The sequence below is a fragment of the Pteropus medius genome, unplaced genomic scaffold (genome assembly GCF_902729225.1).
Source record: "Pteropus medius unplaced genomic scaffold, Ma_sr-lr_union100, whole genome shotgun sequence".
Lineage (NCBI taxonomy): Eukaryota > Metazoa > Chordata > Mammalia > Chiroptera > Pteropodidae > Pteropus > Pteropus medius.
The window spans coordinates 8,925,190-8,937,724 of NW_024340849.1; the positions used below are offsets into that span (position 1 = coordinate 8,925,190).

The 12,535-nt window shown below is 38.3% G+C and overlaps 1 protein-coding gene across 2 annotated transcripts; it reads right to left on the reverse strand.

Annotated features, from left to right (window-relative positions):
* Window positions 1-695: 695 nt before the first annotated feature.
* SERPINB11 (serpin family B member 11) lies at window positions 696-11,544 on the reverse strand. Of its 2 annotated transcripts, XM_039838411.1 has the most exons (7): window positions 11,368-11,544; window positions 10,250-10,309; window positions 8,977-9,105; window positions 6,587-6,704; window positions 2,906-3,048; window positions 2,094-2,249; window positions 696-1,100 (listed from the first exon to the last, which is right to left on the reverse strand). In XM_039838411.1, exons 1-7 carry the CDS (start codon window positions 11,533-11,535, stop codon window positions 696-698), a joined length of 1,179 nt encoding a protein of 392 aa, XP_039694345.1. In that variant the 5' UTR covers window positions 11,536-11,544. The 2 variants fall into 2 exon arrangements, with proteins under 2 accessions (XP_039694345.1, XP_039694349.1); XM_039838415.1 differs by lacking the exons at window positions 2,906-3,048; window positions 6,587-6,704 and having other exon boundaries at window positions 11,368-11,535.
* Window positions 11,545-12,535: the final 991 nt, after the last annotated feature.

Consider the following 12,535-nt stretch of genomic DNA (forward strand, 5'->3'; position numbering starts at 1 on the left):
GAAGGAAGAAAGAAAGAAAGAAAGAAAGAAAGAAAGAAAGAAAGAAAGAAAGAAAGAAAGAAAGAAAGAAAGGAGAAAGAAAGAAAATTTAGGACCTGACAAATATTTGGCCAACAATTCCACTAAAATGTTCACTGAATTAAAGTTCTCCTTATTCAAATCTTCTTTCATAAGTCATTTAATTGCTGTTGAGTATTAAAAGTCTTCAAATAACTTAAGGAATTTCATATATTTATTATAGTCAATACAGAATTTTCAAATAAAATTTATGATGTCATATTTACACATGCCAGGAGAATTATAATATTTAAAAATCTAAACAAAGTCGAAGCCTTTAAATTGGTTTTCTAAAGGTAGAGCAGTAACGTATTCAAGAGCTCACTTGATACGTACAAGTCAAGAAAACGTAATTCTTTAAAATTTTTCTCAACAACTTGATTATGCCACCCAGACAGCACTCAAAGGAGGCCCCAAAGATAAGACAGCCAGAAAAGCTTTTTTTTTTTTTTGTAAATATACCTTCTTCCATGTTTACCACAATCTTAGGTTGCACTAACTCTGGGAATAAGTTGGGAGAGATCCTAGACCCATTTTGCAGACAAGCAAACTGAGGTGTATGAGGTAAGAACTGCTCTTAGTCACGGTTTGTCCCTGCACCTCCTCGGTGACTCGGAGCCTTGCTCAATCCCATTTGCTTAGGGAGAGGCGAGCTTGCCACAGAAGAGAATGGTGTTGGTGTCAAGGTGCCTTATGAAGAACAGGAAGGGGCGGTTCGCCATGAACTTGGCTCGAATGGGGAGTCTTTTTAAGACAAGGTTGTCCCCAGTGGCTGCCGCTGCCTCAGTGCCCTCTTCGTTGACATCCACATATGACTTGTGGATGACCTTTGACAAATGCAGGCCCTTGTCTGGTGATATTCCAGAAAGGTCGGCTTTGACCTGGTTGAAGACATCTGTCATCCCGAGGGACTTTAGCAGGGAATTCAGCTCATACTTGATTTCCAGTTTGAATCGGGGCAGGTGAACCTCAACCTCACTCTCCACCATGTTGGAAGAGCTGGTCCACTTATGAAACGTCTTCACACTCAGTTGCTTCTCTACCTAAGATAAGACACAGAACACGATGGGCCTACGTGAGCCAAACGCTTGACCTCTGCATTAAACGCTGTTTGCTTTATAATTCTCCATGCAAATGATTCAATTTCACAGGTTACTTTTCTTCCTTTAAACTGAACTCTCAAAAAAAAAAAAACACATCTTCCCTTTTCTCATGCCTACTTCTCATCAATATTTTCATAATTAAACTTCTCCAACATGTATTCTAGTCTTTTGCCTTAATTCCTTGAGTTTGCGGACTTCACCTAAGTTCCCTCTATTACCTGTGCAGGCATTGTGCTCCCGTTTCCTGGTCAAACTCAACCATTTTTCCTTGGTCCTCATATCTGAAATGTTTAATCACATTCCCCTTTACGGACTTACTGCCCCTTTGGCTCCTATGGCGCCAAGATGTCCTTGTCCCACTCTTCCGTAGTCCCCTCGTGTCCCTACTCCTCAAGCTGAACTCTGGATGCCCTAAATTCAATGCCCGCATCTGGACTCAGATCTCCCAAGAAGCCTCTTGACCCCGACTTCTCAACTCTCCACTCAGTTCCAAGAGTTTTGTCAACTCTTCAAACTTCTGTCCTTAGTTATTTGAGACTCTCTACAGCCTTCCCCAACTGACACGTCAAACTCCAGCATCCTTCCGCTACCACACTCGAAAACTTTTTGTCACTTTCTCATCATCCTGACAATATAAAATCAGACATGAAGCAAAGGTGGTTTCTCTTCCTAAGTATCTTTTCCTTTTGTCCTCTTTGGCCCTAATCCAAGTTACCAGGACTTTACGACACAAAGCCATCTCATTGCCTCATCCTTCTGGGGCATTTGCACATGCTCCTTGCTCTGGTTAGAAAAGCTGTGTGTGTGCATGTGCATGTGTGTGTGCGTGTGTGTGTGCGTGCGTGTGTGTGTGTGTGTGTGTGTGTGTGTGTGCAGTGCTTGTGTGCACATGTATGCATGCTTTCACTGCACATTAGCATCTCGTAACTTTACCTGCTCTAGAGCCGCTGTGCCTGCTGGAAGCAGAATAATCATGCTTAGTTTCTTGTGCACATAGGGCAGCTCGAGAACTTGCATCTGCGGCTCCTTTATGAAGGCCAACTTAAATGTTCCGGTTTGATACATCATTTCCACAATTACGCTTTTACCCTATTTTTTAAAAAAAGACCGTAATTAGATGGTAGTGACATATGTGAGTGCACACATTATGTGGACTGATTTTCTTACCTAACATAAATATCTGCATTATCACTCTAAAGGCATGGGTAAGATATAAACTCCAACATACACCCTTTATTCCTTTCCTTTGCGAGGGTTATGTTTTTTGTTTGTTTTTTTATTTCAAAAGAAGTCCTTGTTCAAGCCTGAATATTTCAAATAATATATATAGTAAAAAAAACAATAATATGCATGTTTCCCAAAAACAAAGCCCAGGATTCCAGGGAAAAGGAGTTATGTGAGAAAATGATGTCACAGAATCATTTCCTTTTTAAATTCAATCAGAGATTCTGTAGAAGAAAAATAATAGTTTAGTTGAACCATAGCTTGTATGAGAAGAATGAACAGATAGGAAACCAGTAAGAAAAAAAAAACAGACTTTCTTCTCTTCCAGGGCATTCCACTAAGGTGTCCTGTGAAAAAGGTTATTGTCACTTCATAAGGAAAAATAAAAATAAAATTTATAGAAAACACAATTAAAGAAACCTATGGCAATCTAGAACAGTATTTTTACTAAAATTTTCTAAATTGTCCTTAAGTATTGCAGCCTCTAAAACTGATCATCGATCTGAAAATGAAATACATACCTCACTTAGCTGAAAAGGGGTTTTGATTGTCTCTCTTTCCTGAAACTTATTTTGCCATTGTCCTTTGAAGTAAATGGCATTCACCAGGACCATTACACAAGAAGGGTCGATTGTGCCCTTTCCAAAGAGGTCTGTGATCTTTCCTTGTCATAAAAAATAAAAAGCAGGTAATGTATTTGGATTTGAACTTATTGATGATAGACAGTTGAGTAGATGCAAGAAATTTAGAACTATTCTTTTTTAAGGATAATTATAAATTTGAAATACCAAAAGAACTGCTTTATCTCTTGGCCATAAAGTCTGTCCCTATCAAATGAAGTTTATTTAGAAAAACATTGAGTGCTTTGTTATTTCTAATCAGAAGATGGCGTGTAGCGAGTACATAGCATATCAGCTATGGATCGATTTGTCTTATATCTAGTTATACTCAATGCTTTCTTATGCATTACTGATTCTCTAGAAAATTCTTTAATACATTCTTATAGTTTACCTTAAATATTTATCAGTATTTATACTTACCAGCACCTCACCACATGCAAATATGTTAAGTATTCAAAAGATTCACTCATTCTTTCAATGTACTAACATTAGTGTATCATAAGCAAATACCAATACTTGAAGTAAATATGTATCTGAAAATCAAAATCTACAAAATATACCAGCAGTTGCTTGCTTTAAAAAATACACTGATCAGAATTGAACAGTAATCCCTCAGTGCATTTTGGTTCACTGCAATTTATAAAACCCTTTTTGGAATATAATTGTCATATAATGTGCAGGATATCTGGAACATCAGACTCTATCAAACTAGATGAGAGTTTTAATTGTCACTGAACTTCTGGGTCTAATACAATACCCGGTAAGTGATAGCAGTCACCAACATTAAGTGCTCAGTATGTGTATCTTGAATAAATGGATAAATATATATAAATGAATGATTAAATAAAAGTAATATGCTAAATAAATATACGGCATGTGGATCCCTAATGTACACCCATGGCAGACAACACCAATCAATCTACTCTTTTATGCTAAAAATGTTTTAAGAGACTTCTACATGCCAAGCACTGTTCTAGGCACCAAAGCACTAACCTGAGGCTGAAACTCTAAACTAAACAGACAAAAATCCCTACCATCGTGGAGTCAGCATCCCAGTGACTCAATTGTGGGCTTTTTCAGGTAATCTTAGTTATAAGCCTCAGACTCTTTCTCAACACCAAGTTCCCAGGTAGCCACTAGCAGTGGATCACAGTTGGCACATGAGATAAAACACATTTCCTCTACTGTTCTAAGTAAATTAACAGATCTGAAAAATATGTAGCTCTTTCCATACATTTTGTAACTTAATACAAAGAATCGCATGGGTAGTTATTTTAATCTGGTCACCTATTACTAAACTTGAATAACATCAGTCTGTCAATCAATAAAACACTGTTGAGAGTTCATCGCTGTGAGGTGACATAATAGATACAAATACGTTAGAAAACATGGTCTTTATACTCAGAGAATTACTTATCTTCTATTAGTAACTTATATTCTAACGTGCTCTTAATAAATAGAATTAGTTCTAATTTAATGCTTTGTTATTTCATCCTAATTTTAATTTGTTACTTAATAAACTTAATTCTCTTCCATATTGGAGAATTCAATTGTCCACCTTCCAAGATTTCAGAAACCAATGGGACAATGTTGGTGGCATAACCTCACAGGAGGGATGATTTCAACATGGTAATTTGACTACACATGTCTAGTGGGATATGCCCTAAGGACAAAAAGAACTGCAGAAAAAATATCTTAAGCTACTATTATCGATTGTTTTCTTAGTATGGTTATTTTGAAGTCGTGTATTCTTGAACGAGGTCATTGTGCAATAACGTCGGAGACACTGGAAACTGGAAATGTTGACACGAGGGAAAAGAGAAATAGATGTAAAGGGGGCAGGGGAGTGTTAAGCAAAATTCTGTGAATCTGAATTTGAATTGGTAATAGTAGTAAGAAATTAAAATGTCTAAATACATTTCATCTAAATATATGTATTTCCTAGTTATGTCCACTGAGAAGGTCTAGGGACAGTGATCAAACCAAGAGCAATTAGCACTCTTATACCCAGATCATGGTCTCGAAACATGACTTCTCATTAAAAGGACCCAGGTGCCTTGGAGCACTGGGTAAGTCTAGGTCAAGGACAGGAAATGATCAGGATGAGCCTGGAATATCTGGTCAAATCAGAAAGCAAGGACCTTATCACATTCTGTAGGGGCGGTGTCAAAAGGACTCAGGAGCCAATATGAAGATGTGTCCCCTGACTAAAGGAGACAATTTGAGCTTTAATAGATTGAAACATCTCGAAGATATTTAAATGTATGGATTCATAATGGTACTTTCAAAATAAAATTTATTTGCTACTTTGGAAAAAGCTATGGACAAAAAAAAAAACATTATTTTTAAAAATAATATTGAAGAAAAAGAGCTCAGCATCCTTTTTTGTTGTTTTGTTTTTCTCATATGAACTGTATATACGGTAACCAAATATTTTATGAGAAGTTTCTCATACAGAAATATTCCAGCTTATAAATAAAGGAGAAATGCAAGAATTGGAATACTGCAACTTTGGAACCTTTAATGAAATAATGGCCCTAAACAGTAATCATCAATTCCTCTTAGATGAATTTTAAAAATAGGAGAACTAATACATACAATAGAGGTCAGGGGAGTCTTAAGGTCTGAGAACAGGACGGGTTAGTTTCTAGGAGGAGACGTCAGGGTGGCCCTGGAGCGGCCGTCTCAGTAACTAATGTTTTATTTTCCTGACCTCGGTGATGGTACAAGAGGGTTTTCATCTTTGTGATGATTTCTGCTTTGTGATAATTCACTGAATATACAAACTTCTCTATAAGTATGTATATTTCAATCATAAAAGTTTATTTTAAAAATCGAGATTTAAGGAATGTATTAACCAATTGCAGTGTACAAACACTATTTGGGTCCTGATTCAAACAGACAAAAAAAGGCAATTGGGGGAATACAAAAACTTCCCGAATATTTGTTAACGTTAAATGATTATTTTAAATTTTCTAGGTGTAATAATGGTGCGGTGGTCATATTTTTTAAAAGTACATATTTTTGAGAGAAACGAACTAAAATATATACAGAAGAAAAATGATGTGATTAGCTCCAAAACAATCTGAAAGAGGTCATAGGAAGAAAATGTGGGTATAGATAAATAACATTGGCCGTAAGTAATAAATATTGCAGCTGACTGATGGGTAAATAAGGATTCATTATATTTTTATCTTTACTTTTTTTCTTTAGATTTTTCCTTACCTAGATATTTTTTAAAGAAAGAAATGAACACATCTTTGGTATTAATATTTAACATACTATTTTTAAAAAGAAATATTTAACACTACGTAAGATTTATTTTTAAATTGTGAAAGGCAGATTTAAATTTAATTGCAGAATGTATGATAATACCCCTGGCATGTAGAAACAGTGTTCTCATTCTGAGAGTTACTTGGCTAGATCATTTAGGACAAATGATTGTAATGAATATTCCAAAATATTCTCCCATTTCCTCCTTTGTTGACCTGCCTATGTCGGCTTCCTCTTTAGCACTGACTCAGGGAGTTGATGAACACAGCACAAATAAAGTTTGGAGACACAGATGTGACTAATCCTTACCATGAGTCTTCCTTTCAACCCAAGCATTAATAGTTTGCCTTGTTTCTTCAGTAGACTGTTCAAAATCAACAGTTTGCAGCCTGGCTTGATAAAATTTCTCAGAACAGCTTAAATATTGCTGTAAAAGAAAGGAAAATTGTACAACAAAAAATAACATAAAGAAAAAAACCTACAGTTTGACGTATTCTAAAATCACAACACTCAATGAAAGCAGCTCATGTATACACATCTGAAAGGAAGCAGAATCCATATATATTTAATGAAACAAAGACATTTAAGCAGAACAAAGAGCTTTCCAAAAGGAATGTTCAGATCTCTTGGGTTGTTACTTCTGTCATATCGTGGGCGTTCTTAGTTTTAAAAGGTTCAAAAGAAAATGTCGAATTACAGGATACTGCCTACCTTTCCACTCTATCCCTACTCTTTCTTCTTTAAAGCAGACAAATGGGAGTTACCACTCTAACGTTCTAGATAGAAAAACCGAGGACCAGAGTAGGTAAGTGATTTGTTTGTTTGACGTCTAACAGAAGGTTAGGTCTCCCTGTGGTATATTTCAACCTCCTCATAAGCTGCCATCAATAAAATTAATAATAATATTCTCCGAGATGAACAATTGACTTTATGTAAACTGTGAACAAAATATCTTAAGGAATTCACTAGTTTATTCATGCATAACATGTTATCCAAGCAATTTTCAACCAAATCACCACTTCCAAATCGGCCCCTGGGTAGCATTCTGGAGCCACCACTGATTACTGCCCGCCGCCCTTCATTCTTAGAAATGGGAATGTTCCACTGCCTCACTGCCAAGACAGGAGCCAAATCTACATGGCCCCAAGTAAAGTGTCCCACAATTCCTTTTGTGAGACCTTGGGGACACGCACCTTGAGGACCCAGTGCCCGCCATGAACATCTAGGGTAATACGAGACTTAGAAATACAGCAGGCATGAAAGTGGTTGCTTGGGGTTTGGCTTGCTGTTTGCCTAACTGGGTTTTCTTATGCCTGAATCCAGGGTAGAACAAAAGGGAACTTAACTAAGAGCAAAATCTGGGCCTCAGCCTAAGTCTTGTCCTGAGCTAGGTCCAGTTGTGGCTGGAACATACTTAAGGGACTGTCCATAACCCATGAGATGGGAGTTTTTCCAGACAGAATCCTGGGATAATAATATCTTATGACACAGATCATGACGGTCTTTACGATATTAATGAGGAGCTTTTCACTCCAGAAAGTGATGCAATCATCATTATCTCAAACAATCATTCAGCTACTATGATGTCCAGCTCACTGTTTTGGAGAGACAACAGGATGAGAGAGAGTGTTCCAGCTCCAAGGATCACAATTGGTAATCCCCACATCTTCCAGCTCTCTTCACAAAACATTCCCTATATGCTTCTAGGGCTGTAGAAGGAAATACCTCTGAAATATCTATAGTAGCAGGGTAGGCTACCCCGAGTTGCAAAAATACTGCTAATCGAAAACACTGCACATGTAAGACACAGCCTGCATCACCAGACTAAAGAAGAACGTTAGAAATTCAGGACTGCGTCCTGCTTCACCCAGCTGGCATTTAAATTACACTGGTCAGGCAAAAGCTAGGTCACCGAAGCTAGCATTTCACCTCAACCACAGCAGGAAGATGTAGCAATGAAAAACAAGAAGGTGGATTTGGAGAACGATCAAATCCAGGCTTTGCCACTTAACTATCTCGGTGACCTTTGTCACTTGAGTTTTCAGAATCTGCTTTACAATTGTAGGATAAATGGTAATTTTGTACCTATATTTTAGGACTATATAAGAACAATATGAAAATGACTACAATGTATTAAGTAGAGTTTTGGCACCTAGTAAACATTCAATAAAACTATATATATTATAATACCTATGGGAAATGGCATAAATAGTGTCAGAGTTTTCTATCTAAAAACACTTAGCCTAATCTCTCATTTTAAACACTGAAGTAACTTGCTCAAAGTCATATATCTAAATGGGAACAGAACTCAGATCTCTTGTCCCCCAGTCCTGCATATTTCCCACTAACTCTTGATGGTCTGCAATTAAGGACCCTTGAAGAAGAAATGAAAAACACATTTCATATTTCTTATGGTCCACAGGGATCATTCTTACCTACTTTGTTTTGTGCTTCATCCCTGACTTTGGTCCTTGGACAACTTTGGTGATTTTTTGGAAGTAAAGTTTTTGTGTTATATTTCACAACTTTGAATGGGAGTTTGGTAAAGATATTTCACCATTTCACTGAAACTCTAACGGGTCAAATTTAATCTCTTAAAAATAAACACGATGTAACTCTTCTCACTCTTCATTCATTTTACGGCGTGAAATTCAGAGGATGCCAAGAAAGCTGTTGACCCCCGTTCCAGATAGACTTACCTGATGGAATGACATCGCCTTTGTCCCGTAGAGTCTATTGGCGATGCTGAGGGTGTAGTTAGAGTCTGGTTGAATGATTTGAGAGAACAGGACTCCAAACTCTGAGTGAATCCTTCCAGCATGGCTGCACTGAAGCACCAGTAGACAAAGAATGGAGTATTAAATTGCTTGATTTCTTGCCATTGGAGAGTTATAAATAATGTGAAAACAGTGACTAGAGAGCAAGGCGTTTGCCTCTGAATAAAAGGGCAGGGCATGCAGTACCAGCAAACAAGGAGTTGAAGAGTTCAAAGCATTTTCTTCTCTCATTTCCTGTAGCACAATAATCTCAGCGGTCTGGGACTCTGATTACAGATTGTATGCAGAATGGTAAGCTATTGCAAAACACACATGCACCTGTCAGCCTCAGTGGTTTAATTCAAAAGCAGAAGTTTTCATAAATAGATTCTACTCAGGTATTCAGGGAGATAATCCAAGGGTTTTTTGCTGCCTTGTACCTCTAGAATCTTCTCTATCCCACTCCTTTCAATGTCTCCATTATCTGCCACCATTTAATCGAACACTTCGGCTCATCACTGGTCTGACCTTACATACTCATCTGTCCCTCGGAGGAGCAGTCCGGTTAAGCATGCAGCATTGATGCATCTGAATTCACGAATATTATAGGGGTCATTATGCCTATATTCCCTAAAGCAAAGATTCTCAGAGCATGGGCTTTAATCTCCCAACAATAAGTCAGATTTTGTGAAGCAAGTGTTCTGTAAATCTACATGCATTTATACATTTTCTCAAGAAATCACAATCGAACACATAACTATTTTAATGTGGGAATTCTGTATAGTTTTCACGTCAAAAGGGTTCCGCCTACTGGAAAGAACCAGGACCGGGTGGTTTGGGCAACCTCAGGCCTTGTTTTCCCAGCGTGTAATTATGTAGCAACGCCTCGGGGTCCTTTCTCAGTCCCCTCACTGGTCTGAAAAATCTAACACTGCACAGATGAGGCTGGCAAGCTCCACATGGTGCACAGTTTATAAAAGAACAAGAAAGTTTGAGTAAGGATGACAAAAGGTCCTACGATAAAATCTGGGGGACTTCATTATTGGTGGTATTATTATTATGTTAAACCGTGTGGTCTGTGGCAGTCATCAAGATGATTGAAGGAGACCTGGGGGGACATTGCCAACCCCCAACGAGAGTCGATGCAATGCAGCTCCTGAATCCTTATTTCTTACGTTTAGGAGCATCTGACAACTCAGCTGTAATGTGATCATACCTTAGCTGAGCCTTTAAACTCCGGTTTTAATGATTCCGCAATATGATTAAAGTGAAGCACCTAGGAAGGGAGAAGAAGGATCATTTGGCATCAAAAGCAACATACAGGCTCACAGTTACAAACGCCTGTTTTTCCGTTTCAGATAATGACCAATAGTAATAGCTAACGTTTAATGACGTTATACTCCAAGTCCTGAACTAAGCCTTTACATCTTAACCCTCCCAACAATTTTATGAGTAGATAACTACTATCCCTATTTTTTGTTAGGGAAATTGAGCCCGAGAGAGATCAAGTGACGTGCCCTGGACCATCGTCTGTCAGGATCCAGCCACTGAGGTGTCAGGCACTAGGCTGGTTTGGTGCCTCCTCCATTCTCGGGCCATTCGCCATGATGGAGCCCACCCAGGGCTGTGTAAAACATTATGTGCTTTCCCAGACCAATACCTATTTTAAATACGAGAAAATCATAAACACTCGTCAAAATTCAGAATAAGAAAGTAGAGAACGAACAATAATGAGATGTGCAAGTATCTGGGAGTTGTTAAGTGACATTCTTCTAGGCTGTCCACGTCAACATAATACATATAATGGGAAAATTACTACATATCTACGTCTCCTGAAAAGTCATCCTGTCTCTCTTAGCCTCAGTTTCCCCATCTGTAAAATACGGATAACAGTAGCTACCGGCCACACAGGGTTGTTATGAAATCTAAATGGGCTAATGAATGTTTTTAAGAATTTGATAACTTTTAAAGTGTTACTAAGTTTTATTACAAGTTAAACTTCTAGAGGGCAAGAATAGTACCATACATGTGTTCTCCGTCATGTTTAAATAACTGAAAGAGTTAAGTGTAAAAGTAAACTGCAGAAATGTACCTGTGAAACCACTGATAGTAAGGAGGACATGGTGTATTGCATGTATTGTGCTATTTTCATTATAATGGATTGCCTTATTTAAGCCATTATCCATTTTTAAGAAATATGAGTTGCCCAAATGTGTTCTTCTTTCACAAGATGGCAGAGTTTTCTTGGCATAGAGGTGTAAGTGACTTGGCTGACCCACAGTGGGCTCATGTAAAACTTCCAGGCTGCGGAGACATCCCTCGCGTGTTCCATACCTTTTCCACCTGCTGTGCGCTGTTCCCTCTGGCACCGAGAAGGATCATACTTAGAGCGTAAAGCAGACTCAGCGGAGAAAAGAAGATGTTATCTCCTACATTGTTATTGTTCAGCTCTTTGAACATATCGAGGCAAAATTCAACGTTCGCTGTGCTGAGGGAATCCATTTTATGCTGAGCACTACCTGAGAACAGAAGAGAAATACATCTCAGAACAGCACTTGGAAGTACAGGTAATCTAGGGAGTTATTACACTTCCTGAATTAAAGGCCTGAGCACACTGCTTCGTGAAAACTTACATACTCATCAAAATTTCTGAGAAATTAGTAAATGCTAGATAGGGGGACTCATCGTAGTTTTAGACTCTAATGAATAGAGAAGATTGACTATTCATTTCAACCAATGGTTCAAAGCTGTCATCTGTGTGTGTTTAAAAGTGATCTGTAATTGTCCTGAAGCAAAAAGGCAGAAGTAATTAGACCTTTGTGCTCTGAATTTCCATGTTTTCAGACACTCCTCATCCTGTAATTTATACAGAAAAATTCTTGAGCTAAACAAGCTCAGCCGGATGACATAATTTCCCACTCGGCTGCCCACCTTCACAGCCTTGTAGGAGATGAACACTTCCATCTTACACAAACAAGAAAATAATCGATAAAGCAAACAAGGGTGACCTTCTCTGTTCATTTCCTGTATCCTCCATGAAAGTAAGGCAATCCTAGCAAATAGATCATGCTGTAAGAAGGTGCCCGAAGCCCTCAGCCCTCAGCCCTCGGCCACAGCCTTGACGTCAGTGAAAACGGACAACTGGAAGAAGAAAATCTCAGACAAACAATGATGACACTAGAATATGTGTCATCTATGTGGCTTGTCAGAAAGGAAGAGTTTACTTTATTCTGTCCCACACATATTTATTAAGCACCACTAACTATAGGGAGCTATAGATGCAAAAAATGATTGAGCACAGTTCTTGCCCTCACGGAGGTTCCTTTGCCCAGGAGCTTCCTTTGGCATCAAACAGTGCCTTTCCTTAACTTCCAGCTCATCATTCTCCTTTGAGTCATCACCTGCCTCACTGGCCACAACCTCTCAGTGTCCGTCACAGGATCTTTCCCACATTCCCAACCTCCGTGCACCATGATACATCAGGATGTAAATCTTAGGCCCC